This window comes from Miniopterus schreibersii (assembly GCF_964146895.1).
Source record: "Miniopterus schreibersii genome assembly, chromosome: 3".
NCBI lineage: Eukaryota > Metazoa > Chordata > Mammalia > Chiroptera > Miniopteridae > Miniopterus > Miniopterus schreibersii.
The window spans coordinates 25,136,794-25,161,356 of record NC_138103.1 but is presented as its reverse complement, the minus strand read 5'-3'; the positions used below and the strand labels follow the sequence as shown (position 1 = coordinate 25,161,356).

Genomic DNA, 24,563 nt, shown 5'->3' with positions numbered 1-24,563 from the left:
CCTGCCATCCAGCCAGGAGCTGTGACTGCTCTGTAACCTCCTTAGATTTAAATCTGTTGCTCGCGTTCCCCTCATAGTGTTACAGAGCAGCAGAGCCCATCCATACTGATGTCTTAATATCATTCTCTGCTCCTTGGATTTATAGGGTAAAATAAACCTTCTGCCATAGAAGTGTTTATTGATTACTGAAGTACATAATAAAGCCGAAGAATAAAGTAAGACCAAGTAATCGGTCCTATTCCTGGGGGACGACAGTAAACCCTGACCTCACAGCCTCCGAGGGCTGCCTTGCGCTCTGGAGCTGGGAGGCTCCCATTTCATTAGGCGTCCAAATGGTAAGCAGTGAGTGATAGAAACCAGACAGAAAGAGCGCATACTGTATGACTCCATTTATATAAAACTCTAGAAAATACACCAACTAATCTATAGTGACGGAAAGCAGATCAGCGGTTGGGCAGGGAGGGGAGCCGGGATTAAAGCAGAAGGAAACTTGGGGGCAATGGATGTGTGCACCCCCACCTTGATTGTGGTGATGGCTTCAGGGTGGATACATAGGTGAAAATGGACCAAGTACTGCCCTTTACATATGGGTAGCCTGTCCTTGTCATTTATATCTCAATAAAGCCATGAAATAAATAGTAAGCAGTGTAGAGACAATCGCGGCTCCCTTCGTGCTGGAACATCTTTCTCTCTCCTTGGGAAGCTCTATTTTAAGGAACATTTAGGAGGACCTGTGAAACTAAGTTTCACCTTCACATTGGGAGAAATGGGGGTTCAGAAGACTGAATGGTACTATCAAATATAAAAAGGCATGAAAGCCCTCTTCCTCCATCCCTTTTCCTCTCACATCTGAACCTTAGGGGGTGGCTTGTCATACAGTGTTTTGGTAAAACAAAAGAAGCTGAGCCCTTTAGAAAAAAGCATTAGTTCTTTGCTGATTGCCCACTCCTTTTGCCATCACATCTCCCCCACCCAAGGAGAGGTTCTCTGCTGGAGAAATAAAAACTGCTCCAAAATGTTGGCAGTCTGAAAGGGGACAGGCATTTCTGACACAAAGAGATGTTTGTTTTCCTTGCATTTTAACTCTTAATTTTTGACACAGTGGGGAACTCCAGCATGGCTGCCACTTAAAATGTGACAATGCCATGGTGTTCTGACTGCCTCTGTCACAAGGGTGTCGTGACTGGAGGCCAGGAGACAAAGCAAATGAAGCCAGAGACAGTGCCTGCTGCTGAGGGGCTGGTCCATTTCTTTGCGTTCCAATGTTTCTTTCCCCTGGCCCGACGAGGAGTCACTCAGGGAGACTGGAGCTGGAATTTGTACAACCTCTATTCAGCCCCCTTGATTTTAATCAGAAATACACAATTATTCTTTTCCTCCAAATAGAGAAACTCAATCCCCATTTTAAATTCAATTATTGTAATTGCAGCATTCAGGAAAAAATAGCACATTCATTTTCTAATAAGAGATTGTGGATACCAAATTACTGCATATAGTATGTCAAAACAGGAAACTTGAGACTGGCAGGCCAGTGGGTGTTTTTATCTTGGCAATTTGTATTTTCTTGCAGACAATTTTATAGTAATCCTACCCTTCCTTGTTTATGATACAGAAGACTGGGTTTTCAAGCCATCCTACAATAAAGACTGTTGTTAGGTACAATTTAATTTAAAATCCCAGTTATAAATATGATGAATTCTACGCGGGGCCGTAGTAAAGTACCTAATAAAGGGAAAAACAAAACGCAATCGGTCCGGCATGTCTTTGGATCCCCATGAACCACCTAACATTTATAGATCAGTTTGTCTCAGGCCATATTTCTATTCCTTTAGCTGTGCTTTTCACTGTCTTGCATTTTGAAAACAAAACAGAAAATCTGGTTGGTGGGACCCTGACAATGTGCCCATTATGTTTCAGCAATATGAGAGCACCATTTTCCCTTTTCCCATTCCGTTCCAGTTGCTTTTGTTGGCTTAAGGGTGAGTCAAATGTAAAAAGAAATGTATTTGGATTTTGATTTTCCTGATTTTCTTAAAAGTATCCTTATGATCAGGTTTCTTCAAGTATATGGCCTTATTGTCTTAGGATTTACTTTTACCTCAAAATTATTTCCATGCATTTCTCTTAGACACATTCAGACACTTTAGCATCTACTCCATTAACCACTGTATAGTTCTTGATCTCAGTTACACGCTTTCCACGACACCTTCCCTCAGATATTTTGCTAATGTAATTTATGAACTCTGAGATATATTTGGGGAAACCGACCACAGTGTTAAAGATGCTGGAAACCAACAGCTGAAATATGGCCAGAGAAGCCAGACAAAGCTTTCGTCCATATGGAAGAGGGAACAGGCAGTCCCGTGTGTCCCCGAGGAGAGGAGGGGTTGAATTGTTGAATGCCCACTGAGTGCCAAGCACTTCAGTTATAGCCTCTCAACTAATCCTGGGTTTTACAGGTGCCAAGTCAGTGCTCTAGGAAGTTTTATCTCTTCCCAAGGTTACTCTGTTGGTTAGTTTTATTAGATCCATCCCTAAGTAGGCCTCACATATAAATAAACTTTGTGCACAGGGCTGTCCAAGTAGCTCTTTATTTCTGGTTGGTCAGAATCTCTGGACAACATCAGAATGGCTGGCTTCCTAGTTGTACTAATGACCACCTGATGTTTTCATTATCTGTGTTATCTATTTATTTTGCCGATTTTAATTTGAGTAACATCTTAATAATGTCAAAGCCCATGTCATTATTGCACTATGTATAACCTACAAGTTTAGACCCCAAATCTTACATTGATGCATTTTACTTTAGTCCCTATACACAGGTTACTGACTACAATTTGAAGCATAAATCCAAATTATATCCACCAAAAATTTTTGCGTCAAGAACCTAAAGGGATGCTTAGAAAATCAAATTCGAAAGTGTCTTGCCTTGTTGGTATTTGATCAGTGAAGTCAAACCCTTTGTTACCAGGAAGACTCCTGTTGTTCTTTTCTCTGAGAGAGAATCATAGTTTCTGTTTGTTTGGGTGGTGGTTGTTTTTGTATAGCATAGTATTGAGTCTTTCAACCCTTCCCTGCAGAAATCCTTGCAGAATATGATTCCCCCTCTGGCAATAAAATGACACCAAAAAATTGAAACTCAGCGTTTAAATAACTATTAAGTTACCTAATTTCTGAGTGTGATATATCTTTTATGAAAGAGCTGGAAGAACTAAAACTATGAGTCTTTTTCTCCAGCTGCTTTCACATGCTTGAACTCATTTAATTCTCACAAAAATCCTGTGAGGTATGTATCACCCCCATTTACTGGTGAATAAAAAGCTAGCCTCCAGCCCCAGCCGGTGGCTCAGATGCTTGGAGCTCCGTCCCGCACCTCAGAAAGGTTTCGGGCTTGATTCCCAGCCAGGACACATACCCAGGTTGTGGATCCATCGCCAGTTGGGGTGGGCAGGGGAGGCAACCGAGCCATCCTCTCTCTCTCTCTCCTCTCTCCCTCTCTTCCTTCCTGTGGCACTAAAAATCAATAAAAACATCCTTGGGTGAGGATTTAAAAAAAACAAAGGTAGGCTCCAAGATGTTAAGTACCTTTCCCAAGACCGCATGGCTGCCCAGTGGAAGGGGAGGAGGTGGGAATTTGAGCCCAGGGCAGGTTCAGCCTCAGGCTGAGCGAGCTCCTGAGCCAGGCGGTGCTGGGGAGCCTGGGGTGGAGGGGAAAGGTGGCTGGGTTGCCCTCACCGCCTGTGGCCGCCGCTACCTCTGTTCAGTCTCATCTTGACTCCGCCCTTGGCCAGGCGATCAGTCCCCCAGATGTTCCTCTAAGTTGGAGTTTTGCTGGACAGTGCATGAGACAGAGGGAGGTGGGATATTGTACTTGCTGGGACCATGAGCTTAGACACGAGCAGAACTGGGTTCCAGTACTGCCCCTGCCAGTGGAAGCCTGAACTTCTTGATGATGAAGGGCTTGGGACCTCCCCTCCCAGGCTGTTGTCAGGACATTCTTTTTAAATGACAGATAGCTGCTGGCTGGCATTTGTAGGGGAAAATGCTCTGAGACGGCTCCTATGGAGAATTTCTCCCCTGGAAGAACCATGCTGCAGTGAAATGCAATTCCGGAGCCAGGCTTTTCCAAGAGAGACAGCTCAAAGCTGCTCTGCTGACTGGATCCTCCTCTTTCCCCTTTTGCCTGAGGTGGACACTGTCCCTTTGGCAGGGAACTGAGTCGCGCGTAGGCGCAGCTTAGCAGGAGCTATGCTCGATTTGTCATCCTGAGGGGCTGGGAGGAAGAATGGTTTGCAGAAGCTTCATTACCTGGGGAAAACTCAGGGTTACGGGCTCTTTAAGAAAGATGCTTTCACGTCAAGTGTTGGAGAAAATAGAACAATTACCCATTGAAGGCAAAGTGGGTGAGAAACACCTCCGTTTATACCACCCTGATCACTTAATCTTTTCAGATTCATCCTGCCTTTCCGAGGGTGATTCACGCCAAAGTCCCTGTTCCCCCTGGCGGCGCCCCTTCTTCCCTGGGCGTAGCAGGACGCAGGGCGAGCACCCGAAGTTCCCAGCTAATGACAGACATTGCCTGTTCCGGGAGGAGACTCCTCTTCTGGGAGTGTGAGCTTTATGCACATATCAGAAATATGAGTGAATAGGAGGGAGGAGGAATCCATAAAGCACCAGGCCATTATTGGGCATCGTTTAGGGTCCTAAAACCACACTGGGCCCTGTGATGCTTCCAGAGTGCTCTCTCGAGGAGCTCACCATCTGCTGGGGGAGCGAGACTTAGAGATGTGAAATCAAAGAAGAATTGTACTCCATCTAAACTAGATTTCCAGCACCTGGCATTCAAAAAAACTAAGATCCACTGTTGAAGAATGAATGAATGAATGAATGAATGAATGATTTCTAACATCTACTGAGTGCTTTCTATGGGTCAGGCACTGTTCTCTATCTCTTTGTGTTAACTGTATATTTATTATTATTATTATTGTTATTATGTGTTTATTAACTCAGTAAATGCTCTCGACAACCTGGGAGGTAAATACTGTCAATAGTCCCATTTGATAGATAATGAAACTGAGGCACGGAATGGTTAAGATCCTTGCCAGAGGTCCTACAGGTCACATGTGGCAGAGCCAGGATTTGACTTTAAGACCCTCCCCCTCTCTAGAACTCAGACCAGCTTGGAGCAACCCTGTGCGCTTTGGCCGCCTCTCCCCCGGCCCCACCGGGCCTCTCATTTGTAGTTTCTTTTACAGAGCACATTTCTAAACGAGGACGGTTGCTCCCCTTTAAGGACATACAAATGGCTTGCCCTCACCTGTCAAGCATGATCCTTGTATTTTACCAGGCCCATTATGAACGCAATCTTTCTGTCGAAAATTTGCATACCTCCTTTCTTGAAAAGTAATGACAGCAATTTCTTTCCCTCCGCTCACTTTCTGAGTGTCTCATTTAACGGCACCTGTGAAACCGACAGGCGCAGAGATGAGAAGTGAAAGAGAGCAGTTGATTAAATCATCATCAAGTCGGGCCTCAGAAAGTCAATTCTGCTTGCCGTCTGCAATGATATCCTTTTATCTTAAAGTAATGAGCTATGGCACTTTTGCATCGGGTAATGCGATAAGTTCTATTAGCATGTTCCATTTGCCTCACAAGCAAGGGCAAGTCATTTTAGCTAGCTCATATCACTGCAATCAAAGCAATTGGCTTCCCAGGCAGAGAAGAAAGGGAAAAGGCTCAGGGTGATTTCTATGGATCACAACACAGCGGAAAAAATAGACTCTTGTATTATTTTAACCCATAACATGCTTTTCCTTTTTACTTATCAGCAAATTTAGGTTTTATTAGCTCACACGGGACTCTGAAAGAACCAAGCTTTAGTTGAAGCAAACCTAGGGGGCTCCAGCCCCACCCAAAGAAACAAGCGACTGACCCGGAGAGGAAAAAGTGCGGCATCCCCGGGGCGCATAGAATGCCGCCGGAGAGCACAGAAGGGGTCTCCCTGCTGACAGCACTGTGCCCTCCTAATACAGCCCTGCTTCACACTGTCTTCAAAGTCATTTGTAATAGGTCCCTAGGCAGGTACGGATTAATGCTATTGATGACTTAGAATCAGTAAATCAATGACAAAGAGGCAAAAGGATCTGGTGCTTAAGCTTAAAAGAGATCTTTTACAAATCACCCAGCCCTAGACTGAATTTTACCTTTGGACAAGAAATTCATTTTTCTCATTTTGCCAACCACTGAGGCTTGTGGGCTCTGGGTTTTAAGTAAATTTCATCTTTGGGGTTTATGTATGTTTATACTTCGCAAAATGTGACTTCCTTTCTACTAAGGGGAAAAAATGCTGAACTTTCCAAAAATTTGTGAAATACCCACTTCTTTTCCTCCTTCCAAAAACCCAACGATATTTTAATGAGCTAAGTGGAAATTTACAGCATACAGAGTGTTTTATGAAATACACCTGGATTTCAAAGTGACTAAAAGAAAAAATACTGAAAATTCATTGGTGAGCTTTAGAACTTTAGGTTTGGACAAAATGATTTGTCGATTTATTTGTGCGTCTAATGGATGGTCAGACTGAACCTAGCACATAGTAGGCATTTTAAAGTTATTTATTGAATGAGATTGGGTGATCATCTAAGAGGCCCTGAGGTAGAATAAGAAGTGTCCCCTTAGCCCCTCAGATCACACTGGTCATTTGAGCTCCAGCCAGTTCAAGCCGAGAACTTGCAGAAATGCCCGATTGTGTGGACTCCCCCACAGGAATGATAGCTCACCCACACAGAATTCCAGAGGCTTGTGAGAGCTCACTCTGCCTTCTACCTCAACAGCTGAAGGTTGGTGGACCTTATATGATCTTCAAATGCGGTCATTCTTTAACTGTCAGAAGCTTTATTCTTATCTTTTAAACTGTTGTTTGGCATACAGATTTTCTTCTATTAGGCTTTCTTTTTTTTTTTTTTTTTTGAGTGAATTCATTTGATCAGACATAGTTATTGTTGAGATAGAGGGGAGGAAGAACCAACGACATCATTTTATGATCAGTAAGAATGCCTCAAACCATTTCAGTATTAAGCTTTTTCTTTCTAGAGCCCCAGTCGCTTTAAATTTCACGTGAAGTCCAAAGCGGCTGTGAGAGGGCTGTAAACCATGTGGAGTGACGGGAGACAGCACGTCAGGGTGGCTGTAGGGGCGCAGGGCTGCCCATAAGGAACTGGGCAGGCGGGGAGGTGAGGGTGGACATGGTTTTGATCACCTTGCCACCACGCACTTCTTTAAATAAGAAAATAAGTGTCATGTTTTCTGCAGGTGGCTTCTCCTGAAATTGCCTTTAGGTGAGGGATGCCTTTATAGTCTTAGATAAACCGCCTGCCCCCGAGGGGAATCGGTTTGTTTTGTCACTGGCAGAGTTAAATTGTACCTGATGTTAGACGCTGTGGTTTACGAGTTGGGGCTCTCCCTCGTTTTCCTCTCATTTCCTTTAGGCAGAAAGGAGAATAAAATAACTTTATTCAGCGATGGTGTTCAGCCCTGACGTCTTTGGTGGCAATGATAAATGGATTTGAGATACGAAATAACTGTTCCAGCAAGGTCCATTGAGCAGAATAGAGAGCAATGCCCTCCTCAATGTCATTGTATGTGATATATTCAATGATTGCCACTTTCTGCTTAAGAATGCATTCAATCACGAGGTACCCAGAATTCCATCTTGCTCTTTCATTCTGAATGAGGCAGGGAGACCTTGACTTACTTCCATCTGGATCAGAGTCTTAAAACAATGATGTTGAGATTCCCAAATGCAAATGAGGAATATTTGCTTTTGAGGAAATACAATGAAATCATAATCACATCTTTTCTGGGCCTTTTAATGGAAGATATTTTCTTCTGGGCCCCAACTCTAGGCTCTGCTGACAATTTTAACGCTGCCCAGTGTGTTCAAACATACGTCCCGTTGCATTAAGCAGTCAAGTTAGTCCGTGTTTCTTGTGCCTTCTTTCTTTGGAATTACGTGTCTTTTAAGTCATAGTTGGCTTGTGTTGTGTGGAATCAACCACATTTTGGTGAATTCTAAAGAAGAATGAGATAAATGCATCAGTATGATTGAGCCCCTGCTACGTCCCAAGGCCTGGAGATTCAGAGATGAGCAAGGCACTGCCCTTACCTCTGTGAGGACCACTCCAGTAGGGAAGACTGCTGCGGCAAACAGCGACGTGCAGTTCTGGAAGGGATGGAGGCAGAAGCAATTAATCATAAAAAAAGTATTAGAATTCTAAGAATTCTTAATTCTAAGAAGAGTATTAGAACATTCACTGTGTTTTTAAAGGTGTGTTAAAGGTTTTTTGGTAGAAGCTTGGTGGAATCTAATTCCAGGCAGAGGGGATTATTAAGTGCAAAGGTAGTAAGAGCTGACTGAGGGTGTGGGCAAGTGTGCACAGGTGTGTGGAGCCAGGATAGTGCTACTCAACAGTGTGGACACAGACCAAGGCCAGTCCCTGAACTGTTTGCAACTAGTCAGCTTTGAGGTTAGTATGGTAGTTGAGAGTAAGCACTTGGAAACTTTTATAGCAATTCAATAGAGTAATTTTATATCTCTTAAATCAAATAACATCGTTTTATCTTATATTTTTTGAGCAACTTATTTTTTACTATACATTACAAAAATATTGGTCCCCAATATATTGGAAAACAAAACAAAAACAAATGACCCCTCTCCACAGAGAGCCTGAGAGGCACTGTGTTGAAGGAGTGATTAGAAGCTGGGAGTGGGGAAGTTGGAAACAGTGTGAAGAATTTCATTGCCCCGTAGGCCGTGGGAAGTGTCATCATCAAATTGAAATTTGGAAAATCCACTGTGGTCAGTAAGGACTTGGGTCAGAAAAGGAAGAGACTATAGGCCCTGGGAAGCAGTCATTATGGTGTAATGATAAAATAAAAGGCTGAACTAAAGCAGCATTCATGACTGTGGAGATGGAGGGGATTTAAAAGGTAGAATCGATAAAGCGGGGTGAGAAAGGAAGGTAGGTCTGCTCGAGGGTGGCGATGCCATGGGAGCACCATGGGAGAGGGGCGGGCGTGGGTGAGCAGAGGATGAGGAGTCCAGATTTAGACGGATGCTTGAGTCTGAGGTGTTCACAGGGCTTGAGGAAGGGGGATCAGCACACAGACACGTGCTGATACTAGTTAACATTTATTGCCTGTACATACTCCGTACCATGCGTTGTCTAAGTTGTTTACATATATTATCTCATTTTATTCTCATCTTATGAGGGAAATGCCATCATCACCCACATTTACAGAGAGTTTAAATAACTTTTCCAAAGTCACATTGCTGGCAAATGGTGGGCACTGGTATCTTTAGTCTCAGCATAGAAATGGTAGATGGAACCAAGGGAATCTTTAAGGACTCCCCTGGAAGCCATCTAGAAACAATAGAACTGCAGGTGCAGCTCTGGGGAGACAGTGGCATTAAAAATATGCAAAAAGGGAAGGGCCATGGAAAGATAATGAGGAAGAAACAGTGTTGGTGAATGTCTACAAGGGAAAAATCCCGGATGTTCAATTGAAACAATCCAAATATCCAGCACTGGGGAACCTTTTAGCTGTTATTTACAATTCAAACAGTGGATCGCAGCGCAGCCTTTTCAAAAGTGATGGTACAGGGACAATTTTACTCATTAAACTAAAATATTTGGCATTTTATGTGAAAACAGAGCAGGTTACAAAATGCGTATGCATGAAGGATGGAGAAAAGACTGGAAAGAATTAGACAGATGTGTTAACAGTGTTTGTGGATGGCAGGTTGGTGGGTGATTTTTTTAAAAATGTAGTCCATAAGTACATATTAATTTTAAAAAGGGAAACCTATTAGGTAGGTGGGTAGGCGGGTGGGTGGGTTGGTTGAAGAGTTTAAGGGGTGGCATATATCTGGGAGGGGAAGGAGGTGCCTCCAAAGGTTCCGGTCTAATTTGTGAAGCTGGAGGGAGGAGAACGGGACCATGAGGTGCATGGCGATGCGTTGGAATGGCTGCATGAACTGGGGTGAGGAGCTAACCCCTTCCTAGTTCTGCATTTGAGGCACGTGGTTTGGATTTCATGCCTCCTATTTCCCTCTTTTGTCTGTGGTAGGTTTGGGTGGTATCTTTGTCTTGAGGCTGAGTGACCAAGAATTTGTCCCCAGCTGGGGTATAAGGGCTGGTTGTTCCTTTTCATTTCTTGCTTTTAAAATGGAGGAAAATATCTTCACCTTTGCACAAAGGGCTTTGAAATCTAGTCATGGAGAATACTCTGTCACCTCAAGCTGGTCGTTAGTGTGCAACCTGTTTGCTAATAAACCAATGCAAGACCCTGGTGTCAAAATGCTTAGAAATGGTCAAATCAGCTGGGACCCCGCTTCTACATTGGACATGCCTTTTCCATTTCCCAGCCCCGTGCAGAACATAAACCTGAATCAGGAGGTGGCTCGCTGTGAACTCTGATAAATTGGACTGGGTATCTGGGGATTGGGGAGCAGACACTTCTTCTTTTAACCTTTCAAGACCAAGAATCATTTGGCCAAAAATCCACCATGTATTGAACTTAGGGTATGAAAGCTGCACAGTGTATTAAATGTGAATTTGAGACCATGAATTCTACCCACACTGACTCTATAAAACAGCCTCCCTTTTTCATAAAGCAGGCCCATAAACCGCTGCCAGCGAAGCAGAAAGACTCCTTAGGCCCATGGCTCGCTTTCCGTCTGGAGTTGTCAACAAACCCCCTTTATGAGTGGAATAGACCTCTTGTATGTGTCGAGCTTCTGGCTTTTTACAGAGTGTGTTAGGAGCCAGGCTAGGCAAACGTTAGGCGCTGTTTGCTGAGTGCATTTATTGCCTTTGCATAATTTATGAGCTGGAGGGGCTGACCATCATTCGTCTCTGCCAGGGGCTGGCACTCGAGGCTCCAGAGAGCGGAGCTGTAAATTGGATGGTGCGCTCCTGCTGAGCTCACGGCAAAGTCCTCGGGTCAGTATGGGAATTTAATACCAGAAATGGAACTGTTTTTGCAGCGCACCATGTGGGCCCCGGCGCAGCAGAGACTGTTTTGGCAGACTCTGCGACTGGCCTTGTCGAGGAGCTGTCACTCACCCGGCGTGTTGTGTGGGGAGCCTGAGCATTTTTAATCGGCTTGGCATCCGTGCTGCTTCCATAATGGATACCAGTAGGTCTCGGTTCTCCACCATATGCTTAACTCTGGAGACAAGGTGCTTCTGGGTATATCAGTAATTACTTGGTGCGGAATTAAGTGGACCTTGAAATTAGAACTGGACCGTTGGAAAGCAGGAAGCTTAACACTTTGATAGAAATAACCATTCCCAGGGACACGCTGCTGTTAGGATGGGCGGGAGCGGGGGGCGGGCAGCGGGGGTTCTTCCCCGACCTCCTCACTCCCTCTGCCCTGTGCACACCAGTCCTTGGGGATGTGGGCAAATGCTGTGCCCCAGCCTCAACTGTCATTGGTTACCTCACGAGACAGCTGTGAACAGCTGGGAGAATGAGCCTGCCTGGCAGAATCCTCCTCCCTCTCCCCCCCACCCCAAATCATGTTTTGTCACTCTTGAAGATGTGCCCAGAACTTGGGAACCTCAAGGAAGGCTTAATTAAAGGCAATAGGAAAATCACACAATCAGGAGAATTGTTGTTCCACATTGAGGCCTTCAGAGTCTTCGTGTCACCCATTTTCTTTCTCAACTCATTTGGCTTTTTATAATAGCCAGATCTACTCCCCAGACAAAAGGAAGGAAGTTTAGACAATCTGAGGTTGGAAGCTTGGTTGAAAATGATGCAGTTGTACTTGGTTAAAGCGCTGTCAATAAAACTCTGATAATCGTATGGCATTGAGGAGCCCAGTAAAAAGGAAAATGTTATAACCCTCCAGTCCATAAGGTTGTGATGTGAGTTACTAAATGTTTATAGTACAGGGAGCTGACACTGGAAAGAGGAAGCAGTCTCCAAATTGTGCCTTATAATACCAAGATGACCATTTGGATGGGAATTTTGTTATTGTCAATCGAAAGCACTCTAATGGTGGTTTAAACACTAATGTAACTTACTGTTATCTGAACAAAAGTCCCTAGGTGGGCTGCTCTGAGGTTGGTTTAAGTGGCCCAGTTGTGCCAGGCTTTTTCTTTCTTTGGCCCCAGCATCTTGTTTTTGTACTTAGGCTTTTTGCCTCATTTCTGCAAGGTAGCTGCCACAGATCCAGACATCACATCCTCATGCATCATGTTCAAAGGCAGGAGGCAAGTGATGCTGCTTTACTCCCTTTTTTGAGGAGAGAAAAAATTTCCAGAACCCTCAGCAGACATTTCCTCAAGTCTCGGCCAAAAAAATGTACCTTATGGCCACCCTTAGCTGCAAGGAAAGTTGTTGGGAGAGAAAGAATATCTGGCTTTTTCAATCTCAGAATGTCAGGAGAAGGTACAGACGAGGAGAAGGGATTGTGAACGGCTGAGGGTATTTAGCCAGTACTGACTGCTGCATAAGGAAATTTATTTTCTGTTTCTGTTCATAGCAACATCAACTCCCACATCCAGGTGGCCACACTAAAAAACTTTGGCATCATCCTCGACTCATCCCTCTAACTTGCTTCCCAGATCCATGTGTTATCAAGTCCTGTTGGTTCTACCTTCAGAATTGCTCTGCCATCTGTTCCTCCCTTTCTCAACCACACACCATGCTGCTTTAGACAGTGTGATTGTTGCCAAACTGGTGTCCTCATGACCTGCGTCTTTCCCCACAGCGCACTGTCTCCCCTCCACCGTGGAAAGAGTCATCGCAATAGAACATGGCTCCGCTCATGCTCAGGGCTTGTGTTCTAACTCCATTTCTGTAGTCATGTGCCACAACAAACACTGTTTCAGTCAACCACATATATGGCGGTGCTCCCGTAAGAATGTAATGGAGCTCAAAACATGTTTATCGCCTAGTGACGTTGCAGCTGTGTAGCATCGCGGTGTGACTCATTTCTGATGTCGTCGTGGAGATGCTCATGTAAACGAACCTACTGCACTGCCAGTTCTGTGCAAGTACAATTATGTGCAGGACGTGATACTTGACAGTAATTCAGACTGGGTTACAGGTTGATGTATTCCCTCTACTTTTTATTGTTGTTTTAGAGTGTGCTCTTTCTCTTATAAAAAAAAATTGCTGGGAGACAGTATACTGTGTTACACAGGCCGCAGCCTCGTGCATCCCGCCTTTACTGCTCTCCCGATTGCATCATTTTCGCTTGTGCTTGATTTAACCTCGTGTTGTTTTGTCCAGTAACATGCTGTATAGGCCTGTAGACTGGGAGTAGTAAGCTGTACCACATAGCCTGGTTTCTGTAAGCACACTGTGATGTTCACATAGCAGTGACATCGCCAAGCAGCACATTTCTCAGAACATATCCTGGTCGCTCTGCTCCTCGCGGTGACTGTACTGCCAACCTGAGGGCTACATTAGGTCCAGTCCTGTGTCTTGTTTGAGTATCTGTCCAGCTTAGCCGTGCTTATCCAGGGTGGTTGAGTGAATGAACAGATACATTTATCTGCTGTGCATTTACTCTAACAAAACACTTCCCTTTTTTAAAAATAAAATATTGGATAATGGAATATTCTTGTTTTGTTTTGTTTTTTAAAAATTATGGGTTTTTTCTTCCCTTTGAGTTAATTTTCATTCTCTGGTTATCCCAAACCCAGCTCAACAGTTGGCACTTGGGGATCTGTTAGACATGGTGTGAGTCTTCTGCCCTAAAACTTTTTTCCCCCTCATATTGTTGATTTGTTACCCTGACTCTTATCCTTGGCATGTTTTTCATAGGAAATATCCCCTCTGTTGTCTGGGCCTCTAAACCCTGGAAAAGGCAACCATCACAAATGGTGGGCCTCGCCCATTATGTTCAGTTTTCTTTCAAGTCCAAATGAGAGAACGCAATGCCCAGAGGTTTGCCTCTTTTCTTCTAGAAGAGCTCCAAGAGACAGCCATTGACAATAGCCATTGACAGTAGAAGGTCTCCATTAAATAAGTGATTTTTCTCTGAATTCCATCAAATGATCTTGATTCACCTTAACCCTGTGGCAAGGTTGGCTCCTCGATGGGCATCCCTCTGCTGTGCGGGGGGTGTGTGTGTGTGTGTGACACACACGTGCTGCATTGCCCACAGGAGAGCCACAGCACGCAGGCACCAGAGGAAGCCAGCAGGGCGACTGCAGCATCCTGCTCCTTACCTGTTTACCTGCACTGGAGCTGAGGAAACTCCTTCCAGCTCAGACAGTGTTTCCTAGTTCCTTTACTGCTCTTGATTTTTTTTTTTTCTGTATCAAAAACAAAAACCTACTCAATTTCTGCACTGACCCCTATTCTCTTGTTTTCCTTTTCAGTGTGACAGCGACAGTGACCAGGAAGAGAAGGTAAGACAGCCCCCCGCACACACATTGTGGGTCCAGTACATAGGACCCTGTGAGCACACACAGCTGCAGGGGTGGGTACCAGCTTCATGGTGACCACCTTTCTCTACTGTAAAAACAGATTTTATTCACACAGTGACATTTTCTATGATAAGAAGTAACATTTAATTTGTGAGGTCCACTTTTTTGAAACAAGCTCCTTAATATTACACATATGTGACCCTAAGTTTTCACGTTATAGAAGATGTTAAAAGAGGAAATTATTTATTTTAATAGCCATCTGATCTTTTTTCTTAGTTCTTGATTAGAACATTAAACGTGCTAGTATGTACTTATAAGGTCATGTTTTCACTTCTTTTACTGGCCCATATGCTTCTTCCTGCTTTTCTGTACATATTGGCCTTCTCGATGGAAATGTTCATGGTAATGTTTCTGGAATGTCATCCTGGGGTGAGGGGTGGGCAGGGGAGGTCAGATGGGAACAGCTCTCTCTCATCCAGGTGGATGGCCAGGTGGGAGGGCAGTTCTTCCAGCAGGTACATACTCTGTTTGGAGGCTGATGGCCACCAGCCTCTGTGTATCCTGTTCAACATGGATCAAGAAGAGGAGCTCTGTATTTGAGCTTTCAGAAGATCGGATCACTGCCTGGTAATGTGAACTTCCTGCGGTCTGAAGCAAAGGGATTGGTTGTCTGTTTGGCCTTTCTTTCTAGGTGTCTAAATCCCCAAACCAGATTTCTTTTCAATTTTATTCCTACTTTATGTATTTCTAAAAGAGTTACCTGAATACTGTATTATGATTTCTATGTTACTTGGCACCAAAAGGAAGGGGCCAAGTCCTCCCTTCCCCAATTTCCGGATCTGTCCTGCAGAGCTGGCGTTCCTGAGCCCCATTTTCTGACTGTCACCTACATGCTTGTTGATTTCACTCAGAATGGGCAGTTAGCATTTAGTGGGATCTTTCCATCAGCCCAGATTCCTCCCTCCTTCTCTGCTGCCAGCCTCCAGGAGAGATGTAAAGGCTCTTGTTCTGTGCTGTTGTTAATTTGAATTCAGCATATGTAGCCTGTTATAAAATGCGAGACATCATCATTTGAGCAGGTCAAGCATATTCAGATGAAGACAAATGGTGCTTATTTGATTTCCTTAAAATCAGGAAATGAAAAAAGTGCTCTCTGGAGAAATCATGTTCTGCCTGGCTTGGATGATAGACCAGTGCGTGTCCCCTAGATAAGAGCAGGCTCTCGCCCTGAGGTTTTTATCTCTGAAGGACGGCCAGGACTGTCAGCTTGCTGACATGTGCATTATCCATGTCATTTTAAACAAAGTGACCTACGGAAGGGTGCGCTGTGCTGTGACACGGTAATGGGCTGTTGGATGACAGGGAAAGTACACACTGCGAAGGGGGCTGTGGACTATTCCTTTGTTTAACTGACAAGTAGGCGCCTCCTTACTCCAGCCCCCGGAGTCTTCACTCCTTAGAGGCAGGCCTTCTGGTGTCTCAGGTGCCTGTGTGTAGTGGGTGCCAGAGGCACATGGACAGCATAGAGGGTCAGTGTTCAAGGCGTGCCCGCCGGCCCCTTGGAGCTGTCAGGCCACATCCCCACATGGCAGTCATCACCACAGACACCAGGCAGGGATTGGCACTTTCTGCGATCCCAGCAGCTCTGCCACAGTGATGGTTGATCTCACTGTCCAAGTTGGTGGCACTTCTCCAAGGGGGTGAGCCTTCTCTGGGCTCTCACAGCTGAGCAGACATTCTGCCTTTGGAAGGCACTGTGAGTTCCAGAAGCGTCACCGGTCTCCAGCAGTGGTAGGCAGTGCTAAGGATGTCCAGTTTGCATTCCGTGTGGATGTCCTGACCAGGAATGTCCACCTGGACCTCACACCCGCATCACCAGGGAAGCTGTAAAATCCCAACCCTGGGCTCCATCCCAGGCCCACTGCCTCAGAATCTTCCCAGGCTTCTAGCACCATTCGTCTAGATGATCAGCTGACTGGTCATTTGGGGAATGACCGAAGCTGCCCATGGCTTTCAGAGGAATCTGGGTGTTTCCACCTATGGAGAACACTTGAGCTAATCCTTTCCGGGGATCTGAATTCCCAAGTCATTGCTGTTCAGGTTTCAGTCTGAGAGCAGGAAGCAGCAGATTGTCAGACCAGGCAGTGGGAGAGCAGCCAGAGCCCACCATTCAGTTTAGGATGATTTCAGGGCAATAAAGGAGAGTATGGAGATGTTTATAGTCAAGTCCGTGAGTGGGGAGAGGGGAGGGAAGGGGCGGGGAGGGGAGGGGCCTCAAGTGTTCCCCCCTCCTGTGCACACTTCCCGCCTCTGCTGCCCCATCATCTTTCCTGGGGACTGCGGTGGCCCTGCAGATCCTCTTATTCTTACCTGAGGACCACACCCACATCACCTGTCCCTGCTCCCCCCGCCCCCCCCAGGAGCAATCAGGACTCTAATTGCAGTGGTGCCTGCTTGGCCCTGTTATAGTTAAGACTGTCAGCTTCCCCTTTTGAACTGAGATTGCCTGGTGTTTATCACTGGCTTTAATACCATCCTCCCAGACATGCTCTGGGCCTGAGCCCGGGCCCCTATCAGCCTCCTCTGTGCCAGAGCCTCTTGCCTGGGCCGCTCTCAGAGCCCCACAGCTAACTGGTGCTGCTTTCATGTGCCGCTTGGAGGATTCGCATTCAAATCTGAATTGCTAATGGTGGAAAAGATGCCACTCAGTGTCCTGGGATCCCGTCAGCAACCCCACCAGGGATGCTGTTGGAGGCAGAAGTGAGACTTGTAGGGCACCCACTGGGATTTCTCTCTGGAAGACCTGTCATTCTCTTACTCCGCCGGGATCTGCAGAACTCGCGGTCTAAAATTAGGGTACTGTATTTCACACAGCTGACTGAATTAAGATAAACTCTGCTTTCCTCTGATGCGAAGCTGTAATTTATAAAATGATACCCTTACTAATTAATGTGGAAGTGACTGGGAAAGGGGCTGAAAAGCAGAGCTTTCCATAAATGCAGAAGATGTACTTGTGCATGGAAAGGCTTTGATGAGCCGCAAGCCAAGCGTCTCTCCCAGCCTCCCCTCCCAGCACCGAGAATACATTTCACATAGTATCAGAGAACCCGGAGACTCTGGTGAGGTGGGAACTGGGTGGGGGTTAGAAAAGGCTGGGACACTGCATCTCAGATGTGGGATTGTCTTCATTGTGGTTAGTGCAAAGAAAAGAGGCAGCACTTGGCACCCTAATCGCCCACATTTAGCAATTATTCCAATCCCCCACTTGAAATGAATTGGTATCATGAGAACAAAGAGGCAACACACACGTTTCCACATATTTGGCCTGTATTTCCTCTTGCTTCCTCTCTTTCTCTACCACTGGCAGCAGCCCATTATACCAAGAAACACCCTCATATTTGGTTATGAAATTAATGTGAAGATTAAAAGTAATTCTCTCTTTGTCTGCTCATGTGTGGACCACGTGACAGAGCTGGTTTTATTGGTTGGGCCATGTAGTGCTCAGTGGTCCAACACTTGGGTCTCAGAGTCTGGCGGCCTAGGCTTCTTTCTGACCGTCCCTGACCACTGCAGCTATGGACAAGCCTCAGTGCTCTCATCTACCAAATGGGGATAACAGCAGCTCCACCCATAGTGCTGTTACAGTTCAGTGAAGGCACTTGGCGCAAGGCCTGGTCCATAGCATGTGCTCCATAATTGTTAGTTTTCATTAGTTCTACTTAGGGCGAAAAGAGAGAACCACTCGGAGCAGGAAGTAGCCTATCCTCCTATTCACAGAGCTCAGGCTCTGCCAGGAATCTGCCAGAGGACCTCAGGGAGGACTTGTTTCCACTGGAACCTGACGCTCAGCCTTCATGCCCAAGGGCGCTTCTTTCTGCTACAAGCTGAAATTCAAAGGCCCCCAAACAGGGTATTTTGAACCCCTTGTCTTAAACATCAGGCTTTCTTTTGGGCGCAGCCTTGGAGCCAAGAACAAGCCTGCTGTCCTGGAAGCATCAAATGACAACTAACTGGATTGTACAGCCCTGGTCCCACATGCCAGACACTGTCGGTTCCCACATGCCCCCACAGGGGAGACGTTCTGATTCCATACATCCCGGGTGGAGCCACAGCATCTGTATTTTTGTAAAAGCTTCCTAGGTAATTTTGATACACAATTGGTTTTGAGAACCACTACCTTATAAGAAATGTCAAAGAGAAATTTATACTTTTCCGTTGTTTATGCTCTTAAAAATTTGAGAGCTCCAAGGAAAGACTTGAAAACTATAGAGTTACCTGTGTACATGCTCCCATGTGCTTATGTTCATAGATGCATGGCATATACACACATGCAGTACACATGTACACAGTCTCTTCATAGGTAGGAGGAACTCTTCTCGTTTTCCGAATGAAGCTTTTCGCATGAGTCCCGATTGCAGTTTCTCTGTCTGGGCTTTTAACCATTCAAGTGGCCCCCTGGAGAAGGTCGCCTGGCTCCTGTGATTTGCTCACCGGGACCTGGAACGGCCTCCTGGGACACTGGCTAATTGCAGATGCAGTGCCACTTATTTTCCACATCAGCTCCTCCTCCCCCAACACTTTTTGGTTGTTTTAATTTTTTAATTCATGCTAAATTTGTTGGTTTGATCATTTTGTTTTCACTTGTGTGGGAAGGGTGCAGTTTCTAAGAAAAGCAGCAAGGAGACCAGCGGAGGCTTATGTTCCTAACTCAACACAAACCACATGCCTCACTTGGCTCCTGAAGGACTCAGAAACTGCTGAGATGTCAAACTGAAGCCTGGGCATGTGGCTTATGCTTACAGTAGAGGAGTCCCACCCCTCGATTGGCCACGTTTCACAATTGGTAAAGATTGTGCGCCCTCAGCAACATTCCAGGAGCTCAGAAGGCCCTCACTGTTGCTTATAGAACCCCCATCCCTGGTTTGAAATATGACTTGTTCTGATCAGGAGACAACTTAGAGATGCTGCCCTATTTGCAGCTAAGGAGAGGAGTTTTCTCCTCCCTTCCAGTTTCCCAGAGGCAAAAGCAGTCATTTCTCAGGAGGAAAGCAGGGCCCATGTTCTTGTCTTTAGATCCCTAGCACTAGTATAAGGCCTGGAACAAATTAGGTGTCCAGTAATGTTCACTGTTTTGCTAAATTGGCATTTCCTTTCCTGGATACTCATCTCCAAATAGAGGGACTACTCAAAACAAGTTCATATCAATCTCAGTGTTTTATTTTCTGAATTTCGACAAAAATGTGGTCTCTTCATCTGTCTTCTATATTGCTTTTACAATTTTATTTTCTTATAAGACACTTCTAAGCCATCTGTAAATTTGCTAGCTTATTTGGAAAATTTCTGCAATTCCTGGCTGCGCTTCAAGAGCTTTCCATTTTGGATGCCTGGTTTCCATAATGCCCATCCACTTAGCCTCTTCTTACTTCTCTAAAATTATGTCTGGGTCAGAATTGTTCCTCCAACATCATCATATATTCAACTGTCTTAATTCCATCAGATCCATCCCAAAATTCTATAATACCATCCTTGGATTAAGTTTCTACTGCAAATTATTTTAAATTCTGACTCTCATTAAGTTCTTCTTTCTTTCGTATCACAGCATTCTTATGCCAAACCAAAAATTGCTTCACTCGCGCTGAATATGTATGCTGAATAACTGCCCATTAATACCATGCCATCCACCTGAATAAGATAGAGGCTGTAAATGTACAGATGTTTTTATTAAGTATGAATCAATACAGTGAATACTCAAGAGTCACTGGAAATTTGTCAGGCACCTTCAGTTACCCTCTTGTTCCGTAGAATGAAAAGAGAGAAGGAACAGGCCTAGATGTTCCGTTTCCATCCTCAGTGGGTAATAAAGAAGGATACTTTGAAGACCCGTTTCTTATTTCCCCCTAACCAGCTGTGTGGCCTTGGGCAGGTTTCCTAATGTTGCTGAGTATTAGTTTGTCATCTGTAAAAATGAGGCTGGATGTAATGATCCAACACTGAATAACCTGATTTTCTATGTAGCTATTTACATAGGCCCAACAGCATGGCAGACAAGAGGGAAATTAATTTGTGATTGTGCTTTCTCCTTGCCAGGGTAGAAGGAAGTTATGTAAGGATCGTCTCCGTTCTTTCACCTCTCTCGAGTCCCTAAGAGGGAATGCACACAGTGGGTAGATCAGGGGACATCCCCGTTGACTCTTTCACGTAACCAAAGGGAAGACACATGTGGGCCTAAGGTCTGAACAGTGTCATTACCTATTGGTTTATTCAGTCAGTCTTCACATCCGCTTATTTTTCCCCCAAGTATCTACTGATGAACCAACATGGGCCGTGTAGTTGCTTGACTGTGTTATGTCTGCCACTGTGCACCTGTCAATAGGCAGCGGAGCAATTAGCTTAATCTCCGTCCTTAATGACTCTATTTAGGAGTGCATGGGAATGCGTGAAGAGCTGGCTTACATAATGTGTCTTAGGAACTCACTTGATTGATAACGAGTATTATTTGAACCTATAAAAGGAATTCTGGAAATAGCCAGAGTTGAGTACAGGATTCCACATTCCCAGAGAAAGGGTCAGCTGCTTTCTCGTAGAATGAGCCGTTGGCTTGGGTTTTATGGCTTACCTGGAAGGGAAGTCACAAAGCCAAGGAGGAGTTAGGTGCAAGTGATGGTTTTCATCCTCATGAAATTGACCGTGAATCCTGAGTCATCTGAGTAGTTGGCAGGTCCTAAGTAGAGGCATTTGTACTGGTGACGCTTTTAACAACATGACTTATGCTTCATAGAGTATAACCGGGGCTGCTCTTTGGTTGTTAGAAGAGTCTGTCTTACTATCGTTAATTCCAGTTGGAGAGTGTTCTGTCCTCAATAAAGATGTACGGATCTCTTTGTAGTCATGCAGTGTGCGTGTGTGTGTGCGTGTGTGTATGTGCGTGTGTGTGTGTGCCTCAATCCCCACTTGGCAACTTTTGGCTGGTGTTATACTTACAGATAATTGCTCCTTATAACTTTGCCATTCTAGGAATGATAAAGATAATAAAATACCTGTATTAGGATGTTATTAGTAATTAGCCAAACTTTATACTTTTAGAAGTCCCAAAATTCAGTGGATGAATATATATTATTTTTCCTCTTCTTTTTTTAATCAGTTACAGCTGGAAGGTCAAATTGCCCTCTTTCTAGACATCATAGAGCTATGAGGATCATATTGAGAAGTACTAGCTGTAGATCTGCATGATATCTCTAGCTACTTACTGAATGACCAGGAGCAGCTTTCCCCACTGCTATTCCAAACCCAGGCTTGACTCATGGTCTACCAAGTACATGCATGTTTACAGAGACAGTGGGATGGAGCATTTGAAATAAGACTTACCAGGAATCCCTGGGATGGGTGGTTGTGGTAGCCAAGGGGCTCAGTTTGGACTTTATCATTTTTTTTTATGGGGAGAGGCTTTTAGCGATTTTTTTCAACTCCCTACCTTCTTGGACTAAAAATGTAGGTGCTACTCATTTCTCGGGGGCAGCAAAAAAATTGAGATTAGGTTCAATAGTAATAACTAAATAAGAAGACACACCATTTCACACTGAAGAGAAGATTGGATTATTTGAAACACTTTGCAAATGTCATTTTTATATGACCTGTTACAATATTTATTGTGGGGCCCATATGTATTCTCATATATAGCATCGCTGACCATTTGTAATGTACCAAAGTCAATGATAGGTCCTTTCAAGGACTTTATCTTCTCAAGCAGGTATCATCATTTTACAAATAAAGAAAATGAAACCTAAGAGCTAGTAAATGATGGTGCTGAGGTATAAATTGTCTCTTAAGATGCCAAGACCTGGGCTCTTTTTCCCATAACATGCTGCTTCCTTATACATCAGGTGAGCTGGGATATGCCCAGAAGTGCCATTTGAGAACCCCTGCTATTTTCCCCTCTCTCTGTGCCTCACTGTCCTTGTGCTACAAGAAGCCTGGATTATATCTTATCAACCCACCCTCAACCCCACTAGCTTCTAAAAATTCAAACATGTCAATTGTTCAGGAAACACTGAATAAATACAGTTTGGGTCCACTGACAATTTAGATGCACCAGCTTTTCTGAAATTTGCCATTTTTTAAAAATAAACCTGGGAAGCAGTTGTCCAAGGGGGAAAGGGAAGAGCTACAAGGTATATGTTTTAACTCTTACAAATGAGTGGCAAAGTGGCCTGTGGGCCACTATGAGTACTTAGAGATGGAGGCCCTACCAACCAGAAGACTGAGCATGAGCCAGATTTGGTCAAGGAACACAGTCTCCTTTTAGTGTGTATCTGTGTATAAAGATTTCATGTCTTGTTAAACCATAGGCTCCCAGCATGTACCCTACACCTACCACATGCCTGACACTTAGTAGGTGCCATACAAATATTAGTGTTATACCTGGAAGTTGCTTTGTTGATTGTCCAAATCCCAGAAAGGAAAAGGGGCTCATTACAGTCCCCCAGGCAGGTGGAGAAAAAGTAGGCCTGAACAGAGGCTCATTTCCAAGCTGGTCCAGAGCCTCTCCCCAGGCTGTTTTCTTCCTGTGACCAGCACATGGGAGACAGGCCACAATATCACCGCAGCCATGAACTGCACCCCAAAGTGGTTTCACTCTGTACTGTCCTTTGCCACCTCAGGAACCCTCTTGGCCATCCCCAGACACTGACTCCAACCCCTGTAGAGGGTTTCTGGGTCTGCCAAGGCCACAGGGCATTTCCTTTTCTGATGGGGCGCCCCTGCAGCCCAGAGGGTAGGAAATATCTGAAGCAGCCGTGTCTATGTTGGAGATTATGTACCTGCCACCAAGGGGAGAATACAGTTTATTGGCTGGAGTGTGTGCCGGCTGAGCTGATTACGGTGCAGCACTGTCAGCCAATGACTTGTCCTGTCCTTTATCATCTGTGTCACTCAGCAGTGTGCTGGCGAAGGGAACGGATCACCCCCTTCCCTTTTTTGTACCCATTTTGTGTAGAAAATTTGTATTTACTTTGGGAGTGTAATTTGTTCCTCATGGATAATGTGACCCTGAGCGGAGCTGGATCATGGGTTAGTTGAAGTGATATTTTCCGCTAATGGTAGTCGTACATCATTGCTGTCAGCTCGGGTTAGGAGGCAAGCACATTACAGCTCCATTTTACCTCTGCAGGCATCTGGGATTATTTGCCATAACCGAGTATGACATGACCGCACTACAGAGTGCATTAAAATTTTACTGGCTTCTCAGGCAAGTTCCCCGGCCCCGTGTGTGCTTCAGGCGGGCGTCTGATGGGGAGCCCGAGGGCCCTGGCTTCCTGCGCCACGGTGCTGAGGCGGGGCGGGCGGGGCGGGCAAGGGGGGCCGCTCTCCTCTTGCCTCGAGAAAGAAGCCAGGGAAAGAACCCATGGGGTGCCAGCACGCAGGTGTGTGTGTCTCTGGGCATCCCAGACAGGGAGGTGACTGGCTGCCTTGTGCCTGTAAGGAGGGCCTGACCACAGTGCCCACTGCAGCCTGCCCTCTCTCCTTGGCGCACCCCTCAGGGTAGATTAGGCCATAGCTCCTTCTCCAAGGAGAGCCCAGGGTACGTGCAGGTCTCTGTGACGCCTTAGGCTAATTTTGATGGTTTTCTCTGCCTGTGGTCAGACAAAAGAAAGGAAGCATGGGTCCTCCAAATGGCAGAATCCATGTCCATCCACACAGCTTGACGGGATCGATATTCTCATGAGCCCAGTTAGAAATGGTTGCCAGGACCTTTTCCACATTGCATCCAGCCTATGCACTAACCCAGTGACATGTAGGAATGATTACCCCATTTTACTTACCAGGAAACTGAGGTTCAGAGAGGTTAAGAATCTTAAGAAACATCCTAATGATGGCAGAAATGGGAGTATACCTTTTATTTAGACCTTACTGACTTCAAATCCTGTAGTGTTTTGTTTACAGAGGCAATAACTATTATTTTAATAATGCATATATATGTGCCCTATATATATTGGCTTGTTTAACCCACAGTGCAGACTAATAGGTAGGTGCCAGTATTACCCCCAGTTTACAGAGGAGGAAACTGAGTCACAGAGAGCTTCTGTAATATGCCCAGTCTTGCACCAATTAGTGGCAG

At 45.1% G+C, this 24,563-nt stretch overlaps 1 protein-coding gene across 8 annotated transcripts in view; it reads left to right on the top strand.

The window, feature by feature from the left end:
* The window catches only part of AUTS2 (activator of transcription and developmental regulator AUTS2), a 1,039,053-nt gene that overhangs the window by 718,701 nt on the left and 295,789 nt on the right, over nucleotides 1–24,563 (top strand). For all 8 annotated transcript variants that reach the window (XM_081131402.1, XM_081131407.1, XM_081131406.1 and 5 more), the window contains one exon: nucleotides 14,402–14,431. In XM_081131402.1, the coding sequence (XP_080987528.1) occupies nucleotides 14,402–14,431 (30 nt within the window). The remainder of the gene's footprint in view (nucleotides 1–14,401; nucleotides 14,432–24,563) is intronic.